The following is a 24,543-nucleotide window of genomic DNA, read 5'->3' on the forward strand; positions in this document are numbered from 1 at the left end:
CAATGACTTTCAGTGTTTATTTTGACCACCTTAAGTTGCATTAGAAAGATTTTTGTTTAATTCCTTTAATACCTCACAAAACTTAAACAGCAAGGGAACGTAAGGGATTGAGCATACCAAGAGCTACGTAAGTAGAATCTAATGAATCATGACATTGTAAGAACATTGTATTACTATACCTATCAGTATTAGAAGCGAATATGCCAATTCAAATATTTAGTAACAGAGTCCATATTTACCAGTGAATGTGAAACAGCAAAGACCACTCCACCTTCTAAGACAAATTCTAAAAACCATAATTTATAATTACATTAACACTCTCAACTTTTCATTTTAAAAAAATCAAAGTCATGTGCCTCAAAGTTTTCTAAGTTATGAACTGTTGTCCACAGTTATGTAGAATCCCCCACCGCCCCAGAATTTTGGCACCCCTTCCTTTTAAAACATTTCACCCACATAACACAACACACACATCTTTTTCTACTCTTGGCTGAGTGAAAGAGATCTTTCTAAGGACTTAAACATGAGCTTTAATACCAAATCAGAAGGGTCTAGCAATATTTATGTTAAGACTGGAGATTCATAAAGATAAAGCAAAAAAGGGTGCTTAAACGGCTGCATTCACACATGATGCTAAACTATGGTTTAACATTGCAAAGAAAAGCAGGAAAGAGCTACCTCCCCTCTCCTTCATTGTCACAAGGATGCCTTTGGCAGAGTTTAAGGATACCCAGATTAGCACTATAGTTAAACCAGGTTCTCTAGTTTGTTTGTTTGTTTGTTTGTTTGTTTGTTTGTTTGTTTGTCTGTTTTTGTGTTTAAATCTGGTTAGTTTAACAAGCTAGCTTCATAACCTATGATTTGAAGTTGGCTTGTTAAGTAACTGGCCAGAATTAATTTTACAACACAATGTTTGGTTTTTGTATAACAAGGCAGGTTTCATGGAAAGCAAGATTAACTCTACCAATGTCCCTGCTTCTAGCTGTACAAGAGGACTGAGGAACCAAAGCATCTTTTAGTGTCCCATGTGAATTTTTAAAATCCCATCTTCAATTGATTTTTATTATTATTCTGTTTTGTTTTCAGCAGACAACCTGTTTTCTGCTCAACCTGAAGCTGGGGACTCTAACAATCTGTAAGATTTCTTGTGGAAGCCTTTGATAGAGATCAGCTGGACTAGAATATGGGCAGCCACCCCAGCTGTGCCGTTCACAAAACCATGTTCAATCTAGAAGGAAAATCAGACTATTTCCCCCCACACGTGTACAGACAGTTTACAACAGCAGTTTTTACTTAAAAATGGCACTGACAGTCTTCTCCTTATGAATATGTTCTGGGGGTAAATGAATTGGTAAATGTTATGGTGCCGTAAAGTAATTGGGAATCTGATTTACCATGTCTGACATATTAATTAAGTAATCTACAGTGCGCCCGGTTAATTTTACATACTGCATAAGATCTCAAAGCTGATCTCAGATTCCAATAGCCAAAAGTATTTGCACTGGAATATTTACAGAGCAATCCTATGGAGGCTGAGAAGGGGGAAGAATTCCTTTGAGGCAAAACCACCAGTTTGAAAACCCTGCCAGCTTACGCCAGTCAAGGCAGAAGAAGGGGGCATGGGGAGGGGGGAGGGGCTTGTTCATTTTTCTCCTGCCACAAATGACTGCAGTGGGAGGGGAGAGAGTAAACCACACCGGCTTCCAGCCAAGGTTTGGTTTGAAGGGAGAGAACAAGGCATAAGCCTGAGTTCAGAAGTCATGGCAAGCCAGACACTGGCTTGTTTCCCCAATGATGTGGGAACAGGAGTGGGAAAAGGCACACAGCAGTAAGTTCTGCCTATCATGCTGCTCACTCAAGTTTAACCAAGGTTTGTTTCTAACTATGTTTCAATGCGATGTGCAAACAAGGGTGCCGTTACTAATTTCATAAAATGCAGTTTGAAATATACTCGGAGTCGAGAGTGGATTTCATGCTCTTTATTCAGCTCATAGTGGTGAGAAGGAATGGAAGTTCCCCCAGAATGTCTGCTTTATATACATTATTTACTCAATGGGCCCCACATGATTGGCTAATTCCGGGATTCACCTATAGGCCAATCAAGTTGCAGATTCACTTCCACCTGGAGCTGGATTGGGTGGCTCCTGTGGACCAGACTGCTGCATTCTGGACCCTATTGTTCTAGGACCAATCAGACTGCTGCCTTTTGGATCCTATTCAACTCAGTACATAACACAGTTCTAGAAGCAGAAACTCTCCCAACTTCTTATCACAACTCTCTTTGCAATTCACTTTCCTGCAAGATCTCCAAAGTGTTTTTGTGCATACCCAACAGTACAAAAACTAGTTTATGCCTTTCCAGGGGTTGGGGAATGTTAACTCTTGCATATAAGCTGGTTACTGGTATATCATTATCTTCAATCAAGTGTACAGTTCCTATTAATTTGCTTTCAAAATAATGCTTATATGCAAGAGTTAACATTCCCCACCCCCACCCCTAGTCTATACTTTCCCTACCTGTCCTTATTACCGATGAGCCAAAACTGGTGTGTGTGGATTTCACATAAATCAGTGCCCCCCCCCAAGGGCACTGTCCACTTTTTGCTCTTTTTACAGGTCGTAATCAGATTGGTATTCTTGCCTTTCTATGCTGTTCTGGTGAGCAGTTTTCTGCCAGCACACCATGCGAAGACAAATGTTTCTGCCCAGTTGCTTTGTCGGCAAGAGGCCAATATTCATTCCTCTCCCCCTTCAAGAGCTGTGACTTTCGTATACAGCTACACATGATTGGCTCCATACTGGCATGGTCCCAATTGGCTGGAATCAGAAAGTGAAGCAATTGCCCTAATTATAAAGAAGGGCCACTGGTGCAGTGCTGTAGTAGATTACAACCAGGAAACAGACAGATCCAACTAGGAAGTGTATAGTAGCAGCAGTGGCTACTAACACCCCACTTTTTCTGCAAGGGGCTCATGGTGGTTTAAATACAGATCTCCTTCTCATGTTATCCTCATAACAGCTCTGTGAGGAAGTTCAGGCTGAGAGTGAGGGGCTGGCCTTTAAAAGCACACCTTATGCACCAAAAACTTTCAGTGGTTAAAAAAAAAAAAATGCAGGGGAAGACTAAGTCTTAACAGTGTTTCCTTTTTGAAATTGCTGCTTAAAATAATAATAATAATAAACCTTCATTCATTAGAAAGTACCGTATGTTCAGTCTAGAGGCAAGTCTCAGAAACGGCATTAGAAACAAAGTTCCAAGGAGAATTTCCTGGACCAAAAAAATCCACCTGCAGAAAACAGGGATTAGGGCAGTTTATATGTTTCAAACATTAACTAATATTTCTGTGGCAACATAACTCAACTTTTCACAATGGCCATGCCCCAAATTTTACAGCAGATGTGGACTAAAACACAGCGATCATTTTCAAACATTGGAGCACATAATAAGTGTTAAGTCTAAGGAAGAAAATAAAAATTTCTCATGATTTGGAATTACCTGAACTTTTGTATTTTGTGTGTATGTGTTTTTACCTCCCTTTAACTCCTATGGATCATAAATAATCAAAATTGTGAGGGATACTTCCAGACTACAATCTCAAGATCTACAGAGTTATAAAATGAGTTTTTTCATACATAGGGAATTTATCATGTTGGGCCATAAAAGCTTATGCATTCTACAATTACAGTGGTACCTTGTTTTGCAACCGGGATCCGTTCTGGAGCCCTGGTCGCTGGCCGAAAAGGACGGTGGGCAAAGTGCCGCGCACGTGCGCGGAGCGGTTTGTGCTTCTGCACATGTGGCAAAACTAGAAGTAACCCGTTCTGGTACTTCCGGGTTTGCCACGGACGTTCGACAGAATGGGCGCTCGACGAGGCGAACAGTAGACAAGATACCACTGTAATTCAGTTCCATGCTTGGAGGTGCATGTAGTTAACCAAGTCAGAGCTGCACATTGGTACTCACACCCCATTTATTAGAAACAACACAACAAATACCTGGCTTTGGTTTTTGCATTCAGAGGGCAAAAAGCCTTTGTGACTAAGTATTCATCACACAGGCATTAGAATTACTAATTATCTTTATGACGCATGGAGAGAAACAGGCGGCTGGTCACATGAGTGGGAAGCCCAGAATTCCCAGACCCTAATCTCAGCTGACTGCGACATTCCATCTATGTAAAAAGAAGAAGAACCAAAGTTGCTTGTCTCCAGGCTGCACTAAAGATTGATGCAACTTTGGTAGAGAAGGCCTAACTAGACCACTGCGTGGTAACAAGTTTAGCAGTGAACATAATTTTTACCTGAGCACAGGGGAGGCCAGGGGAGCCTGCGTGTAAACTGTAACTCTCCTCCCACATTTTCTGCTTTCTTCTGCAGCCAGCTTCCCCTAATCTGTTGCATCTAAAGCCAGCAGAGATATTGCAAAGGTATAATTTATAAACTCAAAATCTCCCTCTCTTTCTCTTGCACACGCACAAACTGTAAGTCAAATCACATTTCTACTACTGTAGACACAGTTATAGTATTTGGGATGGAAGACCTCATGTGAAGGCAAAGTCCAACACTTCAAACCAATATAAAATAGGGAGTAAATCTCAAAGGTCAGACAGTACATTTAAATCTTTACACTGTCTTTAAAAAGTAGCTCACGATGACAACATCACAAAGCCAACAGCTTTCATGTCTGGGGCACACTTTCACACTATGCATAGCTCTTTGCCCGTCCACATGATTAAAAATGGAGAATTACACAAACCAAGCATATAAAAGACACAATTCTTCCTTTACTTGGTGCTGAACTGGGCACATACATTTTATATACTGAAGAGGCACATACATTTTATAAACTGAAAATGCACAGCATTTAATATTAAGTTACATATCAGGGCAATCGGCTCTACTCATCGGGCAAAGGGAGCCGAATGCTTCTTTCACCAGTTCAGCCACTTACTTACTATTCCCTTGGCAAACCTGCTTTTGATCTGGCTTCAGCTGCCTCTCTCAGTTACAGGGGCTGCACAGCTGACAAATAGCTCCCTGGGCTAAGTGAACACACTACAGGAAACAGAAACATCCCCTTCCATCAGATGGAAGGATTTGGAAGACCTGTAAACCTTAAGTATCACTGTGCCAAGATGAAAGTTCCCTCCCGGTCTGATTTAGGGAAAGGTACTAAAGATCAGAAGGTCGGTGGTTTGAATCCCCATGACAGGGTGAGCTCCCATTGCTCAGTCCCTGCTCCTGCCAACCTAGCAGTTTGAAATCACGTCAAAGTGCAAGTAGATAAATAGGTACCACTCCGGCGGGAAAGTAAACGGCGTTTCCATGCACTGCTCTGGTTCACCAAAAGCGGCTTAGTCATGCTGGCCACATGACCCAGAAGCTGTACGCCGGCTCCCTTGGCCAGTAAAGCGAGATGAGCAGCACAACCCCAGAGTCGTTCCCGACTGGACCTAACGGTCAGGGGTCCCTTTACCTTTACTAAAGATACAAAATGTCTGTGCTTATCACCCTTTTAAAGCCAGGGTTTAGAATAGTTAAGACAGTGAAAGAGATGACAAAACATAAAAAATGCAAACCATTTTCTGACCTCCTGTGGTGAAAAGTGGTCTGTATTGGAAATGACTTAATAATGAATAAATTTACAAAATGTTGCCATGGGGGGCAGGGGGAGAGAGGAATATGCAGTAGTTAGAAGGATCTTATAGAAACATATAGGACAAGAACGAACGAGCTTCAGTTAAAAGATTATAGGTGTGGGCTGAAGGTTTTCCTGCATTGCAGGGGATTGGAGTAGATGACACTCTGGGTCCTTCCAACTTTACAATTCCATGATTCTAAATTTATTGACAGCAACAGCAGTGTGACAATGGAACCAGTTACCTAGCAGAGGATGTGCACAAAAAATATATCTATTGGAGATATTTCAGCATGAAATTGCTTGAAACTGAGGCAGGAGGTTGAACTAGAGGGCCTCAAAAGACTTATCCAACTCTTCTGATGGGTTACTGACATTTAGACATTACTGCTGTGTAACACAACTATTCCCAACCTGGTGAACCAAACATATTTTGGGTTATAATCATCCCTGACCATTCCCCATGCTGACTACAGCTGATGGGAGTTGTAGCTCAAAACACATGGAACGTACTGGGATCAGGAAGGCTGATGTATGATCCGGGTTGATTTTTTAAAAATATCTCTATGTCTTCAGTTTAACAGTCTTCTGGTGGTGCCTTCTCTGGCTCCTTTCCCTCCCCTAGAACCTACTTCCTCTTGGGATACAAGCAGAAAGAGCCCAAGAAGGTCTCATATAAGGGTACTGATAAAAGTGTTTTGGAATAAGGGATGAGCTGAGATCGGTACTTTAGCGGGCCTTAAATGTAAAGGGACCCCTGACCATTAGGTCCAGTCACGGACGACTCTGGGGTTGTGGCGCTCATCTCACTTTACCGACCGAGGGAGCCGGCATACAGCTTCCGGGTCATGTGGCCAGCATGACTAAGCTGCTTCTGGCGAACCAAAGCAGCGCATGGAAACGCCGTTTACCTTCCCGCCGGAGCAGTACCTATTTCTCTACTTGCACTTTGACGTGCTTTCGAGCTGCTAGGTTGGGAGGAGCTGGGACCGAACAATGGGAGCTCACCCTGTCGTGGGGATTTGAATCGCCAACCTTCTGATTGGCAAGCCCTAGGCTCTGTGGTTTAGATCACAGCACCAACCGTGTCCCTTTAGCGGGCCTTAGTTTTGTAATAACAAAAGTTTGTAATATGACCTAAGAATGCCAGAATATGGCATTAGGAGAAGACAACTTTAGGGAGATATTGGCAACTAAGAATGCCTGAATATATACAAGGCTACCACCTACGATTCCCTTAGTTTCTTTAGAGTGTCTCAGGTGCAACGTAAAGGATTTCAATGTGAAATGAAGTAGAGCAGTTTAACTCTCAAAGTACCATATTATCTGAAAACATAACAGGTGCAGAGATTCATTTGAAGCTTGGAGGTTTCTTTCAGTCCATTAAATCTTTCCTGCATTTGCTTCCTGTGAACAGGCTGCTACAGTTGATACTTGCTTTTATTGCTATAAACTTCAGAACACACATCACTCTGTAGAACGGCACAGTCTTCTGGAGTATGTGCTTCTGTTGACACTTGGTAGTTTTGTTAACAGAGGGGAACGTTGACAAACAGCAGTGGTGGCACATCACACAAACACTCACTTGTCAAACCAGAGTTGGAGAAGAAATACAGGCTAAAAGTTGCCTGAATCTAGACAGCTGCCCAGGAAGTGTAAAGGGCAGGGCAAATGTTGCACATTCCTCATCCGCCCATTGCCAGGGTTGCCAACGCATTGCCTCCTACACTGAAGCCAGGAGTACATTTACTAAGAATTCAGCTTGAAAACATTGCAGGGCCCTGATGCTCAAAAATGCTACACCCACTAGAAACTATTTGCTCTGGCTTAACTGGTTTGTGGTTCAGACCTGCCGTGGTTCCAGCTGCAATTCCAGCGGTAAGCAGGAAACACAATACAGAACAATCTCTTAACAGGGCAGGCAAAAGTATGCTTACCCTTTATGGCATCAATGACCTTTGAACGCCTTAGCTCCGCTGCTGTGTTTAATCATCCACAAATACCATTTGTTGACTTGTTTGTGCTTCCACTGCGAACATTATCCCCAACTGCTCAGGACACACCCACATTCAGCAAGTGTGCACAATAGCACTACAGAGGAAAGTTCATGTAAAGTTTTCAACAGTCTAGCACAGGGACAGAAAACCCTTCCTGTTGTAAAGGACCTTGCTGCCATTTATAAATTTGTTTGTGGGCTGCAGGGAACATATCCTGCACTAACAAAACACTCAGAGATACAATCTTCAGCACATACAGTATAGAGGGGGGGGGGAATGTACAGCGGGGGTGGGGGGAGACATCTCAGTTGCAGGAGCCAAATATGGCCGCTCAGGGACTCTCCATTGGATCTTCAGGACATTCCCCCCTCATACACAGCCAGCCCATAATACTTCCCTCACTGGCAACCCACCCACCCACCCACCTTTCAGCTGGTTGGATTGTGTCTTTGAATTCTGATAACGCCTCTTGTTGGGATGGAGGATACAGAGATGTGTGCAGAAACTAGACACACAGTGATACAGAGGTAATTCGTTGCTCTGTTCATTTTTGCCTGCTCATGGGGCCCTTGAAAGTTTGCCCAGAAGTGTGGCCCTTGCATTGCCCTCACTCCTGATGTATACGGGCATATGCTTACATTTTTCCTCTGTTTGTCAATTCTATACAATGCCAAGTCACAGCAGACTATCTCTGCAACCAAGCTGGGACTGGGCGTACTTGTGTAGCTAACTAACACAATCACAATGCATGTTTTGCTGCAGAAGTTTGGTTCCATGCCCTCATGCATTATTGTGAGGTTTTTTAATGGCAAGGACTACTTCCTTCACCTGTGAGAGGCCTTTACTTGCCTTAGATATGCATACTTCAGAACATATTTGTCTTTTAGTTTAGCTTCCTCAACCCCCACCCCACCCCAGCAACACACTCTTAGTTTTCCTGTGGAAATGCTTGCTTCACAAGGCGATTCGCATCTTATTTGCAGCTTAAGAAGCCCAGCTTTCACTGCATGCTTTTTTTATGTAAAGAGCATCACACAGATGGAATTTGCTAATTGGAATGCTGCCCTTCCTGCAGTACACAATGCCCGATTCAAAACGTTCAATCGCTCCCCAAACATTTTCAAGAGAAATAACATTCAAATGTGCTTAGTGACAAACAGTACTGTGAAGAATGCTATGGGTTCTGGTCTAAAAATAATCCTACCTACCATGCCCAAGGCATTAAAATACTACTTCACCTGAGGGAACTCACCTCTTCTTTGTTTTGTTTTAAAAATAATTTATTACCTATAAACATTTTGGTCAGCAACTCACGTTCCCAACTGGTGAGATATTTTTAACACAACTAAAAAGGCTGGCTATCAATACCTTCCCTCTCCCAAACATCTTCCAGTAGGTGAAGAGCTGTGTCTTGCTACAGCCCCTCTCATTACACAACACGGATGCCCGCCTTAAGATACCAAGGCTTCTGATTCCAGCCCCCGCACTGCACTTATGCCATCAGCAATAAAGCTGCTCTCTAGTTCTCCTCATCTTCTGAGGACCACGCTAGATGCTGCATAGACATCCACGATAGATCTGCCCCAACTTGATTTTCTTTGGTAAGCAGCAGCCATAGGGAACAAGCATTTGAATAACAGCTACACAGATTGGATGAGGAGCAATTTTACCGTTTCTTCAGTGGTAATCTGCCATAAAATGTCTATTTTGGTTCAGTATCACTCTTCCCCACAACGGGGTGAGCTCCCATTGCTCAGTCCCTGATCCTGCCAACCTAGCAGTTCAAAAGCATGTCAAAGTGCAAGTAGATAAATAGGTACCGCTCCGGCGGGAAGGTAAACGGTGTTTCTGTGTGCTGCTCTGGTTCGCCAGAAGCGGCTTAGTAATGCTGGCCACATGACCCGGAAGCTGTACGCTGGCTCCCTCGACCAATAAAGCGAGATGAGCGCCGCAACCCCAGAGTCGGCCACGACTGGACCTAATGGTCAGGGGTCCCTTTACCTTTACCTTACCACTCTTCCTGCTATGGAAGGGTTAAATGTTAAATGTTGACTCACTGGGCAAGGGAATGTGGTGTAAAAAGATATTTACCTGTATGGGGGGGGGGGGGAATAGCCAACATAGGAAGTGTTAAGAGCCCCTAGACTTGAAGTTGCTTATCCCTATTAAAAATACATTTTCTGTTTCAAATGGTGCAATGAAACAAACTAATCTGCTGTTTCAAATATAATTTATTTGCTTAGCAATGGCAGGAGAGTTTGTTAAATTTAAAAGAATACCATCATTGGAGGAAAGATAGGGGATCATGGTGGGAGTGAATAAAACACTGGATAAGTTACTTTAAAACTTGACCCAGATGTTGCATATGGAGGCAGGAAGTAAAGAGAGAAAAAAGACTATCCTTTTAAAGGCAACATTAGTAATGCTTAGTAATTGTGTTGGTATGAAGAATGAGATGAAACCCAATTCAAGGAAAATATTGCTGTACATTACTAGGCTTGGCATAGCTTTACCAATATCAATACATTAAGAACATGTTGTGAACATCTAGTAAGTCTATACTGTAACATGCAAACAACAAGGGGGAAGCCAGATGTTGTTGGACTACAATTCCCATCATCCCTGACCTCCTGCCATACTGGGGCTGATGTGAGGGCACACAATGGCCAGTACTGCACCCAAACCTTATATTAATATCACCTCTAAAAATCCAATTTGCCAATGCTAATTTGAATAAACAGAATCCAGAAAGCAAAACTGACAAAGCAAAAATATACTTTATGACTTACCAGCCCAGCTATTGGTGTTGACAGACGATTAATCTTTCTAATGATGCCAGGTTTGATCTTGTTAATTAGACTACAAAAGAATGAGAGTTAACCAGATTTTATAATGCAATTTTACTCTAGGGCTAAACATAAGCATTAAAATTACAAAGTACTGCTCCTCTTATTTAAATTATACGAATCAATTAAACAGATGACAACTGCCTTTGCCTCAGCTTTTCTGCTGATAAAAAAATATAACTTATGCATGTGTACATGTAAGTATCAACAGACTGGGAAATGTAAAGCAAAGAAATAGAAATCTTTAAGCATGGGAAAATAAGTGCCAAACAAATAGTTACACAAAATACTGCTGTTCATACCATGAAGTTGCATGCATAGACAAGAAACTTTTCTGTTTTGTTTTGTGCAACCTGCTATTTTTTTAAAAAAGTTGTTTCAAACTTTCTACCTTCAGGGAACCCTTGGACTTACCTGCCAAGGAATCCCCCCTGTGCATTGCGAGAGTTTGGGAGTGTCTTAGAGCTCATGGTTCACAAGAACTGCTGGCCAGACCTTTTGCTGGCCTCACCACAGCTTCAACTGCACAGAGAATGCAACCATCACGTTGTAAGAAGAGACTAGTGAAAGGGACGGGTGGGGTTGTCTTCTAGAGAGGCTTATGCACCACTTTCAATTTTGGGAATTAACGAATTTCAATTAATTGGGAAAAGCCTCTAATAAGCTTCTGGGAAACTCTTGTGCTCCTCAATTAGAAAAGTTGTACTGACCAAGCAAGGGCCAGTTCCCTTACCCAGGCACCACCCATGTAAGATAGACTACACTTAGCTATGAAGCAGAGGGGGGAAGTATTAGTCATCACTCCCATTACTACAGAGGACAAACAAATGTGACTTGGGACAAAGTTGTTCAGTACCCTCTTGTAGCATATGCATCACAGACAATTTACACAACCAGGAGATTCATCACACACTTAAAAAGCAGGTCCAGCTATAGCTCTGGCCAGTTCAGCATACAAAACTGGAGCTGAAATGAACACTGGGCTTAGTCCAGCTGGCAGCAGCTACAGTTACACAGTGTTATGTGAACAGGCAGCACCCAAGTCTCCCCAAAGCAGATTTTTAACAAGGCAGAACTCAATCAATATTCTGCCTCCAGTTTTGACAGTCCTAACAGAGTGGTTCACACAGGCAAGTAGCTCACAACTGCTTACTTGCCAGGGTTTTGTGGACTAACTCTACTGAAAGGCGTTAAGATAAATCACACATGCATGTCATCACTTGATGTGATGGTTGTCAGGTGGTGAGCTATATGTGTGAACCAGCCCCACCAGGAATGAGGCATGGACGCCAAAGGTCTTAATTTAGGAATATTCATTATGACAAAGTTGAAAATTGCCTATAAATACAGTATCTGAAGCAAAATAAAACTTCAGAAACAGTAACAGCTCTGTCTCCCACAAGCCTGGTAGCCTAGATCACCATAATTGAAGGTCTTCCATTTATATACAACAGCATGCCAACAGGTAAAAACATTTTTTCTCCGTTTGCTCACAAACACCTGAGAATAAGTGGAGGGGAGAACATAAAGTGAAGGATCTATAAACCCTAACCATAGAATTAAACAAGTTGAAGCAGTGCAGCTTTGCAGCTTTCTCAGAAAGAATTTCATTTCTAAAGGCTATCATCCAAGATCTCTCTTGATTGCAAGTGGGTGCTCATTAGTATGAATGAAGGAAAGCTTCAAAAACGGGGGCAGTCCCATCCGCCAAATGCCAGATATTTTCACATTTCTATTGCCAAATATGACAAAAGTACTAGGAAAATATATCTTTGTAAAGGGTAGCTGGTAGGAGTTTTAAACCTTTCCAAAAACCACAACTACTTATTAAACATGTGGCAGAGAGGGAGAAGTGCCCATGCTGATGTTTAAAAAGGTTGGGGCACTGGGAAAATGGTACCATAACACTCCCAAATACTAACACTTTTGGGGTATCCTTTTGCTAGAGAATATGTAAGAGAAGCCAGGAAGAGAAAGCTCCCTCTCCTCAGAAACTGACCTGATTCACACCTCCCAGGCTAATGTACAGGTAAGAACTTGGGGTTCTCCACTGACGAACACACTTTCCAAATGTTCCAAAACAGTTCTCAGTTTTTAAATATATATATATATTTAAAATGCATATTTTGAGAGAAAATACAAATGAGTGCTCATGTGTATTTCTTTCTCTTATCAAGTCACAACTTATGTTGGAATCGGGGTGGTATGGACGTATGGGGAAACACATGATACATATTGCATATTGAAAAACACAACCGCACCTTCCAGATGTTGTTGGATGCCCATCAGCCCCAGCCAATGTGACCAATGGCCAGGGATTCTGGAAGCTGCAGTCCATCAACATCTGGACGGCCAAGGGTCCCAACCTCTGAACTAAACGATCCTCAGAATTGGTGTTAATGCAACCCACCTTCTCTGCAGATTTTTTTGGCATCACTTGGCTGAAGAGGAGGACTGTGTTACATTATGCATGGGAATAATAGAACTGGGTAGATTTATACCAAAATTGCCTCTGTTGGAGGTGGTTAATGTTTAGTTTTATATGCATCAAACAAAGTATAGAAAAGAAATGCATTAAATAAAACACCCAAGAGCGCACACAATTATATTTTCAGTTGCAATTAAATATTTTTCATGTTAGCCATGGGGTGCGCAAGGCATCCTGGAAGACAAAGCAAAATACTAAGAAGTCTTGTAAGCCTGAGAAGAGCAGAACTGCTTCTGCTGTTGCACCCATCAATAGATGATCAACAGCTTTAAAAAGCTTTACAGATAAATGCTAGCCTTTTCTTGTCAAAAATACTTACTCACACAGGAGGACTCCATTTTCCAAAGCAGCCCGGAAGTCGTTCTTCCCAAAACTTTTCCCAGTAGCTGCCTAGAAAGAAAACATATCATAAGCTGTCTTTTCAGAAAATGGGAAACAAGAGAATGCAGCCCTTCTAGAAGTATACATAGGATGTTATTTCTCAAGTCTGCAATTTTACTCAGCATGGTGAAAAACCTCCCCGGCCCCCTTATCCTGGTGAGTGTGACAAGTTCCAATCTCCCTCCCAAGTTTGGACATAGAGAAGGGGCAGAATAGGATCCACGCTGTTGTGTTCAGTAGGTTTCAGAAACACACAGGAGCTGCAAGTATGATTTCTACCCTTCCATCCTAGTTCACCTAGGAAGACACATTGACCCCAACCTCACAATGATTTTTGTAGGTTTGTAGTAATGTCATGGACAACCTCATGTTTTGAGTTGACTGTCAGTATCCCTAATGATTATGCTTATGAATGCAAGACTATGCTATCTTTTGATGAGGGCACAGGAGACATTCTATCAGGGAAATAATAAGCTCTGATAACAAATTTGCTGCATTCTTAAGGTGTTTTACCTCAAGGGCCTGAAAATTTGTTCAAAACTACGTCTACCATACTGTGTCTCTATTTGCACTTTTATTTTATTGGAAACAGGGACAGGGCACACACCCCAGCTTCATAATCTGCAGGTTCCCACTGCAATTCATTCAACTTTCATTAAACATACAGGGTTAAAGGGTAAAGGGACCCGTGACTGTTAAGTCCAGCCGTGAATGACTCTAGGGTTGCGGCACTCATCTCGCTTTACTAGCCGAGGGAGCCGGCATTTTGTCCGTAGACAGTTTTTCCGGGTCATGTGGCCAGCATGACTAAGCCGCTTCTGGTGTAACCAGAGCAGCGCACAGAAATGCCCTTTACCTTCCCGCCGGAGTGGTACCTATTTATCTACTTGCACTTTGACGTGCTTTCGAACTGCTAGGTTGGCAGGAACTGCTAGGTTGTTATGCCTTAGCATATTAGTAATGCATTCATAGCAACATTCAAGCCAGAAAAACGAATAACAAATTACCATTCTTCTGAACCATTCTTTTCTAATGGCATTCATCTTTTTAAACAGTTATACTAGTGTCTGTATTATTTGATCATTTGGATATTGCCCTCTACATGGGGCTGCCTTTAAAGACAATCTGGAAATTAGAGTTAGTACAGTATGCCAAAGCAAGATAATGGAGACAGACATCAAGGATCCTGAACACTAATCCCGAAAGGTCATCACTGGATGACCTAATCATTTCCAGGCTAAATTTAAGATGACAGTCTTATAAAGCCCTCTGAAATCACTTGAGGGACCAGGTATGTGAAATTCCACTTCACCTTGGCAGCCTGCCTGGGTGCTTAGATCAAGGGGAGGCTTTTTCATTGTTCCAGCACTAGGGTGATGACACAAGATAAGGCCTTCTTGGTGGTAGCACCTCAGTTATGACCTACCTTCTCCCTGGAAGTAAGCCTGGCATGGACATGGCTGACATTTAAGTGCCAGGTTAAAATCTGTTTGCCCAGAGACTTGTGGAACATCAGTCTGCTGCTGCAATTGGTATGCTGGAATGTTTATTACATATTTTATTTGTAATAATAATAATAATAATAATAACAATTTATTTTTACCCCTCCCATCATGGCCTGCTCGTATTTTGTTACAGTTGTTGCTTTAATTGCTGTTTTAGTCCAATCTGGGATTAATTGATGAAGGGAGGTTTAAAAATGTCCTTAATATTGGCTACATTATCACCAGACTAATGAACTATACAAATTAGATAAGAAAAATGGTTTTGCCTCAGAAAAATTTAAGTTGGAAAGGGAGCTGTTGGATTCTAAAGTTAAAAATTTGTCTAAAATGTATAATTTATTGTTGGAGTGGCATACAGTGTTAAAGGAAAATATAATGAAAATGATGTATAGGTGGTATTTGACTCTTACAAAATTAGCAAAGATTTACCATAACAGTGATAACTTATGTTGGAAATGTAAAGATAAAGAGGGTACTTTTTATCACATGTGGTGGACCTGCCCCAAGGTGAAAGACTTCTGGGAGAAGATTTATAATGAACTGAAAAAAATGTTGAAATATACATTTAGTAAGAAACCGAGGCCTTTCTGCTTGGAATAACAGGTTTGGAATTGCCCAAGAAAGATGTTAAATTATTTTTGTATGCCATGACTGCTGCTCGAATTTTATTAGATAAGAATTGGAAAACACAAGAAGTACCAACAGTGGAAGATTGGCAGATGAAGATGATGGACTTTTCGGAGCTAGCCGACCTGACTGGAAGAGTCTGTGACCAGAAGGAGGAGGACTATCAGGAAGAAAGGATGAAATTTAAATACTATTTAGTTAAATATGCTAAGTTAAATTAATTGGAGAAGCTTGCAAATAACAGATAGGCTTAGGACATAATTGGTAATGAGATGAATTAATATGTTTAATACTGAATTGGAAAGGAAAATATAATGATGTTAAGTGATTAAGTTAACTTTATAAGAATAGTGTTTTTGGAAAACCGTTAAAATGATATACACTGAAATTCAACCAGGGGGATATGAGGAAGTCACTTAACAATGTTATTAAGCTTGGTTTAAATACAGCTGAGATGTTTGCTTGTTTGTTTGTTTGTTTAAAAAATTCTTTGGAAAATCAATAAAATTTTTGAAAAACATAAAAATAAAAACGTCCTTAATAAATAAATATCACTGGCGGCTAACAGTTTTATTTCTAAGGTACTTTAGTAAGTACGACATTTAAGAAATGCAGTTAGCTGACAACTTGTACTTTCAACACACACAAAAAATGGGATGCATCAACTGGAGTAGACAAAAAAAGAGAGAATCAATCTGAATGTACTGAAGAAAGAGTAGGTTGTCCCCTTTCCTTTTTGTAATTCCTAGAGGAATACCTCATCTAGCTGAAACATGCTGGGCATCATTAAATAGCTCATTCTGCATCTTGAGATCAGCGCATACTTTGCATCACAATGTCTAATCTCACTAGAAACTGCATACAGAAGGAGTTACAGAACAGAGGTTTTTCCCAGCAGGCAATGCGCAGCATTCTCCACTGGCCAAGTTGACGCAAACTATGTTAACTAATCCCCACATCCCTGTGTCTGCTACCTTTGCCCCACAGCCTTGGTAATGATATCATGTATTAGATAGGGCATTGCTATTCATAAAAAGGTTTGATAAGAGCCTCTTACCTGCCTTTGATATGTTTTTGACATTAGAGATGTCTAGTAGCTGTGGATTTCCTGCTCATATCGCTTTGGTAGCCAGCATGACATTATATTTAAATGAACACTCAGCAAAGATAGCATTGTTCAGTTCTCCCCAAGCTAAATACAACCCTGCCCACTCTACTGTTCTGGCTCATAATAAAGAAAAAGACTGCTTCAAAAATGGCATTTGGCAACTGTTGTGTGACTGCTGTTTAAAAGCCAAGATCTATTTTACTACTCGTCCCCTTAAGCCATTAATATATCATATCACTGTGGTGATAAATCGTTAGCTTTTATAGCATTATGATTCATACTTTGATCACACACGCCATTCACCAACTGGTTAATTCAGAGGTGTGGTGTATTTCTTTAATCCACATCAATTAAAGAAAAAGAAAAAGAAATCCAGTGTGCGTTGCATGCACCTCATTTGACAAATCACATTCCAGAAGAAAAGAGGCTATCAATTTCAGAGCATTCGACTTCCTTTACTCCAGTGCCTACACCCAAGTATGAGCCTGCTTTGCTTTCAGTGCATAAAGAACTAATTATTTAAACAACATTTCTGAAATTCTTGCGTAATTACTTGCTTGCTACTGTCAAAGTTTACTGAAGTAGATTCTCAATTATCTTTGTGATATCCATATTGTAGTTCTAGGTTAGTCTTGCTGACGTCTTTTTCCGTGTGGCAAAAAAGATTAAGGATTTAAATATTTATGTGGAGTGAAACACTCACATTAACCAGGCATTACTAACCGGTAACATATAGAATTTACCCAATGACTACTGGAGAACTAAAAGCAGATAAGGATCATACTTAGGACATGGGCAGCCAATATGTCCATCCAGTTATACCTTGTCCGGTGAACAGGCTATATCACACAGGGGTCCTTGCTGCTACTTGCTAAGTAATCATTTTTATTTATTTAGAATAATTTATATATCACTTAAATTTGTGGTTTCTAAGTGGTGTGCAATACACATCCACATATATAAAGATCAATTAAAATTAATAGGATCAGAGAAACTAGAAGTTATATCCTGTCAAGGGTACCCTTGTAAGACTTTAAGAGGTTATCTAGACCCTAGAAAACAGTGGCTAATAAAAGTTATCATTTGAGTTGATTGCCATCTATTTTCATCTCACAACTAACAAGCAGCAAAATGTAAACACAATGCAAAATTGCTGCATTAGGAGATTCTGTCTGGGTACTGTGTTTCAGCAGTGGAGCCACCAACATACCTTAATGCACACTGGTTTGTGACATGAAGAGGCATTGCCAAGGCTGCTATTGCTGTGGGATACATACACCACATTGTAATTTAAATATTTAGTTACTGCTGGAAAATAAACAACAACTTGAAGTTTCCAGGAATAATAATAATCAATTCAGCAACATCTAGGAGAGCCAAGTTTCCCAAATTTGGTCTAGTGCAACGGTGCTGTATCTTTTCCCGCAGGAGTTAAATGATGTGTAATTAATGCAAATAAAGGTAATTGTCCTAATTTAATTCTAGTGGCCATGCTTTTCAAACTCTGCAGGAGTCACTCAGCATATTAAGCTAAATAAAGAGCAACAGTTAAACACCAAGTTGAAGAACGTATAAGAAGACTGATTCAAACTGCCTAATTCAATTGACCAATATAAAAACAGTCAGCTTTGGAATTCAATGCTGGTATTACAAAGTAACTACCCTATTTCTAATAACATGTGTTACAGTAAGTTTGGGAGGGATGTATTTTGTAACAGACACCACACACTTACTGTGATTATAGATTTTGCATTTCTGGTTGTAGTCCATTTCATTACTGGGATGCCTAAAGGAATGTGTTGCGTAATAAGATCTATAGCTTTACCAGAAGTTTCACATGGTACCTTTCATATCTAACTGGAGTGTTCCTTGATGAGGTAACCAAAACAGATTTGGGAACTAGGTCCTGACTTGTAAGGATTGCATTCCTCTGTGTCAATGAAAGTTCTCTGTAAAGCAATACCATTCACGCAAGACCATGTTTTGTATTCTATTCCCCTTCCCCATCACAGCAGGGAGTTTGGGGCTGTGTGTGTAAAAGAATGAAAAGCTGGCTTGGCCAATGGTGTCATAAGACCTTGAGCAGCGTGTGCTGAAAAAAGGAGGGAGAAAACAGCCTGATTAGAAAAACTAACCAACAAACTTAAACCAACACAGGGACAAATAGAAGAAGACGCCTTACACAGCCCAACAAGACAACGACAAGAATCCACCAACAGCGTACGATTCAATATGGCTAACCTGATTCAAAAACACCCACCCACCCACTGACACAAGAAAACCAAGTTCACCATAGCCAATCACAAGCAACCACACCCTAGGCCAACCACAACCTCTCTCACCACCAAAGGAACACAAGTGAATAGTAAAGAGAACCCGCACAAGCAATGCTGACACAAAACCCCACACAACATTAAGTAGAATAGAAAAATTGCCACCCGACCCCACCCCCACTCACCATTCCCCCCCTCCACCTCTTTCCCCCTTTTCTTCCTAATGTAACACTAATGTCTCAGCAAATGAAACTGATCTGTAGAAAATGTAACTTGAAAAAAGAGACATTGCACATACTTTTGTAAACCAAGAAATCATTAATAAAAATATGTTTTGTTTTTTTTAAAAAGGAGGGAGAACTCTCTCTTAGGGAAAAACATGCCCTGCAACTCATTTCCCCCCACCATTCTCACTGCCTTCTTACTTTTACAAACTTTACACACCTAACACACTTTTATCCCACATGTTGCACAAAGGGAAGCACATTAGTTCTGTCTGAGTTCCTTAATTCTCTTTCACTGTGCGGTCTTAAAGATTATCCAGTATGTGACTGAATCTCCCCTGCAAAACAGCGGCAGCCTGGAAACAATCATGATCTTTCTGACCATGTGACAAGGAGATTTTTGGATAACTGTATCTCCACTTAATAAGCAGAGATATGAAGGAGCCTTTTGACTGCTCATGAGCATTCCTCTACAGTAGAAAGAAAACAGCAGACATGCCGCCATTACACTTCATTAGCACGGTAGGGAAGCAGCTAGGTCTACTTGAACAAATTTCTAAACATGAGGAATTATTCAAAAGCAGCATCTTGCCTACAGCCAATACAGTCCATTTTATCACATCCTCCTGCTGCTCGTGAATTTAGGGCAAAGCAGCATTCTACACATTACAGAGTGTGACGTGGCAGAATTGTGGCATCTAGAACTTTAGCACTTTCCCATGGTGGTCGTGAGGAGGAAGACTTTCTTGTTGTAAGCTACCATATCAGAGAGAAAAGCCTTCAGCACCGATCTCTTCCTGCTGTGCTGGTTTACTGCACAAGAGTTTTAATATGAGGGAATGTTGCAGCAGGAATTTTTTACAGAAGACCAGCTCTGCCCTTGATTGTGTGAACTGTGCAAAATGGTTCTAACACCTATGTTGGTCTCATAGAAGGGCAACCTATTGTTCTGCTGCAACCCCAATCGAAGCACACAAACTCAGAGGCTGATTCTTTCAAGAAGCTTAGTGAAATACGTTGATCCGACAACATGCCCCTTGCATTCCTCTTGAAGCCCGGAGGGAGGGAGAGAGAGAGAGAGAGAGAGAGAGAGAGAGAGAGAGAGAGAGACTTAGCACAGAATTGCGGTTTGGTTCCTTAGCAAGCCATCTCACATGTCACCTGGGAGGCTGGAACACTTGTTCACACATCCACTGGTGTGTCTGAGATTTAAGTGGCAGGGAAGGTGTTCCTACCTCCTGAGAGGCAGAAGAATCAAGCACAGCACCCCCCTCTGGAGAGGCAAGGGTAGAATCTGTGTCTGACTTTAAAGGCTGGATGGACAGAGTGACAGGAAGCTTCAGTGCTGGCCTCTGACAGTTCTAGAGAGGGAGGGAGGAAGGGCGTGTGGATCTCACTGTGGTGACTGATGAGACTTGAGCGCAGGATGAGGAAAATTTGGATCCCACACCCTCAGGATCCTCAGCATCAAACACCTGTGGATCAGACAGTGACTTGCCAAGTCTTCTGGAGCCTTCCCCAGGGTCCACTGCAAGCCACCCCTCGTTGTCGTCTTAACTCAGCCAGCCCAAGACATACATGGAAGTAATGAACAACTCCAGTGTTGAACATGCACATCTGGGAAGCTAGTCTGAAGGAGGAATGGTGCAAACAGTGGAAACGTGTACTGCCTTCCTCATAACAGTGTACAAACAGAAACAGATTGCTGCAGTGGTTTTCAACCCATGTGCCGTGGCACCCTGGAGTGCCTTGAATGATGGTCAGGGGTGCTGCGGGCAACACTGGCCTCTGTCCCTCTTTCCATCCTTCTGATGCCCTCTTGCGTCTCTTGCCTCCCAAAGGCAGATGTTTGTTGCAGCAGCCCTGGCTACAAGCTCTGCAGACGAATGGTGCCTCTGGGGCTGGCCAGGGGGTGCTGGTTGCCAGAAGCAGAGGCGGCCTTGGAGTAAGCAAGCAAGTGGGTAAGGGCACTCAGCTCCCAGCCAGCCCTTGCTGTTGGGAACGGACTGGCAGGCAGGCAACGCACTAGCCTTTCTTGTGCTTGCTGTGAGCAAGGCTTAACTGGGAGCTGAGTGCCCAGCGCTGAATGGGAGCTTTTCTGCCATGCAGGCCTGGCAGCCCCCAAGGTATGATGCTGGCCTCATGTTTGGCTAGTCTCCATTAGGCCACTAAGGCTGGGGGGATCCTCTTCCCAGGCCCCGGTGGGGCAGTGTGAGGGAGCCGTGGACTCAGAAAGGTTGAAAACCTCTGGATTACTGTATTGGGGATTTGGTTCTTGCAAGCCAGTCCTACACACATTTAATGTGCATAGGGCAGGTCTATCTAAAGGCTTTTGGTAGGAATACTTCCACCCTTTCCAGAAAGCAGTAGAATAAAGCAAGGAGGAAGTGACATGCTAAGTCACCACATATAATTTGGAAGAGATTTTTGGAGCCAAAAATTATAGTTTGCAGTGATTTTCTGTCAAAAGCAGAGCCTTAATAGTACTTCTGGATATATTTTAATAGTATTCATAGTTTCACTGGCATCGAGGCCTCTTACTGTTTATAAAAAGTTTGAGGTTTAAGGCTAAATGAACTCATCCTTCCTCTGAAAAGTCCTGAATTTAGCAATGCTGCCCCCCTCAAAATACCAATTATATGCATATATTTTACAACTTAGTGTAAGAAACGGCATACTTAGGTAGCTGCCTTTCAACCTTCTCTTCTTTAAATTGTGTTCGCTGAGCCCGTATTTTATACAGTCTGTATATGATGGTTGTTTGTTAGTGTGTGGTGTGGTGTGCCTAATAAAGGATCTATAGGCCTTCTCTTCTTTATTGCAGTTTTCCAGTTTGGAAGCAGCTTCTAACTAGTTTTTCTTTTCGTGCCCAGGTTTTAGATGTGAGAATTCTGTTCTTTTTCCTGCTTCCCACTCTTTAAGATTCTTCCGGATCATCTCTATATCATATATTTGACTAAAAAACAGAAGGATGCAATGTACAACACTTAAAATGTCGAACACATTTTCTAGCAATCTTCCCCCGCCATGCACTCACAGTCTGTGCGCACTCAGGAGAAACACTGCTTCCTTGAATACCATTTTATTTTTAAGGTATCAGACTTTTAAAATTTAAAACCAGGTTTGACAGTGGCTAAGGTAGGTGGTCTAAACCACTGAGCCTAGAGCTTGCAGATTGGAAGGTTGGCGGTTCGAATCCCCATGATGGGGAGAGCTAGTTTGGTGTAGTGGTTAAGAGTGGTAGTCTCATAATCTGGTGAACCTAGTTCACGTCTCTGCTCCTCCACATGCAGCTGCTGGGTGACCTTGGGCTAGTCACACTTCTCTGAAGTCTCTCAGCCTCACTCACCTCACAGAGTGTTTGTTGTGGGGGAGGAAGGGGAAGGAGAATGTTAGCCGCTTTGAGACTCCTTTGGGTAGTGATAAAGCGAGATATCAAATCCAAACTCTTCTTCTCCTCCTCCTCCCATTGCTCGGTCTCTGCTCCTGCCAACCTAGCAGTTCGAAAGCATGTCAGAGTGCAAGTAGATAAATAGGTACTGTGCGCTGCTCTGGTTTCGCCAGAAGTGGCTTAGTCATGCTGGCCACATGACCTGGAAAGCTGTCTGCGGATAAACGTCGGTTCCCTTGACCGGTAAAGCGAGATGAGCGCCGCAACCCCAGAGTCGTTTGCGACTGGACTTAACTGTCAGGGGTCCTTTACTTTTACCTTTTAAGGTAGATACAAGGATTCTAGGATTTGCTGCTGAGTTTAATTTATATGTTACAGGTCATAACTAGGTACACATTTTGAGCTATACCTGGCGTACACAGTGCTGATGCACTGATCAGCAAAAATGCATTCTGGGCTACGTGTCAGATAACGATTTCTTTCCTGCTCAGCCATATGTAGATGTGACAAAAGTTTGAGAACTGTACCAGTCTAATGAAGCTAGGCAGTTATTTTGTTGGAATCCAAGAGAAAGAACAGATTTGAAATTAGAAGTGAAAATGAAGAAATGGGAACCCAAAACAGTACCATGTCATTTCTTTTCCCCAGAGTAAGACAAAAAAATGTATTTGGTGCAGCTGCTGGGTGACCTTGGGCCAGTCACACTTCTTTGAAGTCTCTCAGCCCCACTCACCCCACAGAGTGTTTGTTGTGGGGGAGGAAGGGAAAGGAGAATGTTAGCCGCTTTGAGACTCCTTAAAGGGAGTGAAAGGCGGATATCAAATCCAAACTCTTCTTCTTCTTCTTGGTGATCTTCACTTCTACTGCTATTCTACAATATTACTAATATCACCCATTTTCAGCCAGGCTACCCTCCATAAAATGCAGCACTGAACATAATGAAAAATTAACTTTGTTATCAACACTTCCCATGGATCAGGCTTCAACTCGTTTCCATTACAGGGATGTTTTGTAAAGTACATGGCAAAGGGAGCATGGCCAACATTGCCCAGCATAGCCTAATGAAAGAGGCACGGTGCAATATTACCACAGGTTCAGAGCCAACGCCAGGCTTGTTCACTGGCAAGGGATGAGAGAAACTGCCTCTGGCAGATATGTTCAAGTAATTACAGTCAGCAGAGGGAGGACGGGCATAAATCAACATAAAATCTGATGGAAGAAGGGAATCTGGATTCGTTCACTGATTTGAAGGAAGCTCAATTGTGTTCTCTACGACACCAACAAAAAAAAATCCATTAACACATATATATACTGCAAAAGCGATAGCAATTTTGCTGTGAAAAACTGCTACAAATAAGCAGTGAACAAACTCACCATTTTCTTTAGCAATACATCTGCACTTTCTAGCCTGAGCTAATCTCCCTTAGACATCTCATTCTATTACCATTGCCATTAAGTACTTTGCCATTCGGTCAGTCATTTTCCTGCATGACAGCTTAAGCCTCAGATTGCAAGTTTTATTCTACCCAAGTCAACCTGGCTCTAACTTGCATCTCGTCTCCTTTGCATAAGGGTAACACAAGAGGAAAGTTCTGGAGCTGTTTCACCTCACTATAACATGGCTGAGATGAGCTAAACAAGTTTGACAGAATCCTTCTCTCTTATTAGGGTGTGTCTCCCAGAACAAAAGATCAAATTACCACCCTGCTAGTTGCTATGTACATTACCCACATACCAACTACAGATTAACAAGCCAAAAGCAGGCAAGAGCTATTATTATGTATAAAGCCTCCTACAGAGTTGAAGGGACTGATTTCTAAAGCTAACCAAGGAAAGTTCTGCTTTGTATATCTGTCTATGTAAGAAACTCCCTGCACTTGTCTCCTCTGAATAAGGTGGAGGGGAGGGGAGAAGGGGAAATTGTTTGTAAAACATCAACAGCATGTTCATGTAGTGAAAGCTTGGCTATTTTGGTCCTCAACTGAAGGCAAACCCTGGTACAGCATGAGACTCTTGGAAAATCACCAATAGTCCTAAAGAGCCAAGGTGCCAAACCTGGACAGTA

At 41.9% G+C, this 24,543-nt stretch overlaps 1 protein-coding gene across 10 annotated transcripts in view; it reads right to left on the minus strand.

Moving 5' to 3' along the window:
- Positions 1 to 24,543, minus strand: part of LMO7 (LIM domain 7) — a 143,908-nt gene that overhangs the window by 82,794 nt on the left and 36,571 nt on the right. For all 10 annotated transcript variants that reach the window (XM_081002897.1, XM_081002901.1, XM_081002899.1 and 7 more), the window contains exons 2-3: positions 13,289 to 13,359; positions 10,425 to 10,494 (exon numbers count right to left, since the gene is read on the minus strand). In XM_081002897.1, coding sequence (XP_080859023.1) covers positions 10,425 to 10,494; positions 13,289 to 13,359 — 141 coding nt within the window. The remainder of the gene's footprint in view (positions 1 to 10,424; positions 10,495 to 13,288; positions 13,360 to 24,543) is intronic.

The sequence above is a fragment of the Podarcis pityusensis genome (genome assembly GCF_964106645.2).
Source record: "Podarcis pityusensis genome assembly, chromosome: 4".
Taxonomy (NCBI): domain Eukaryota; kingdom Metazoa; phylum Chordata; class Lepidosauria; order Squamata; family Lacertidae; genus Podarcis; species Podarcis pityusensis.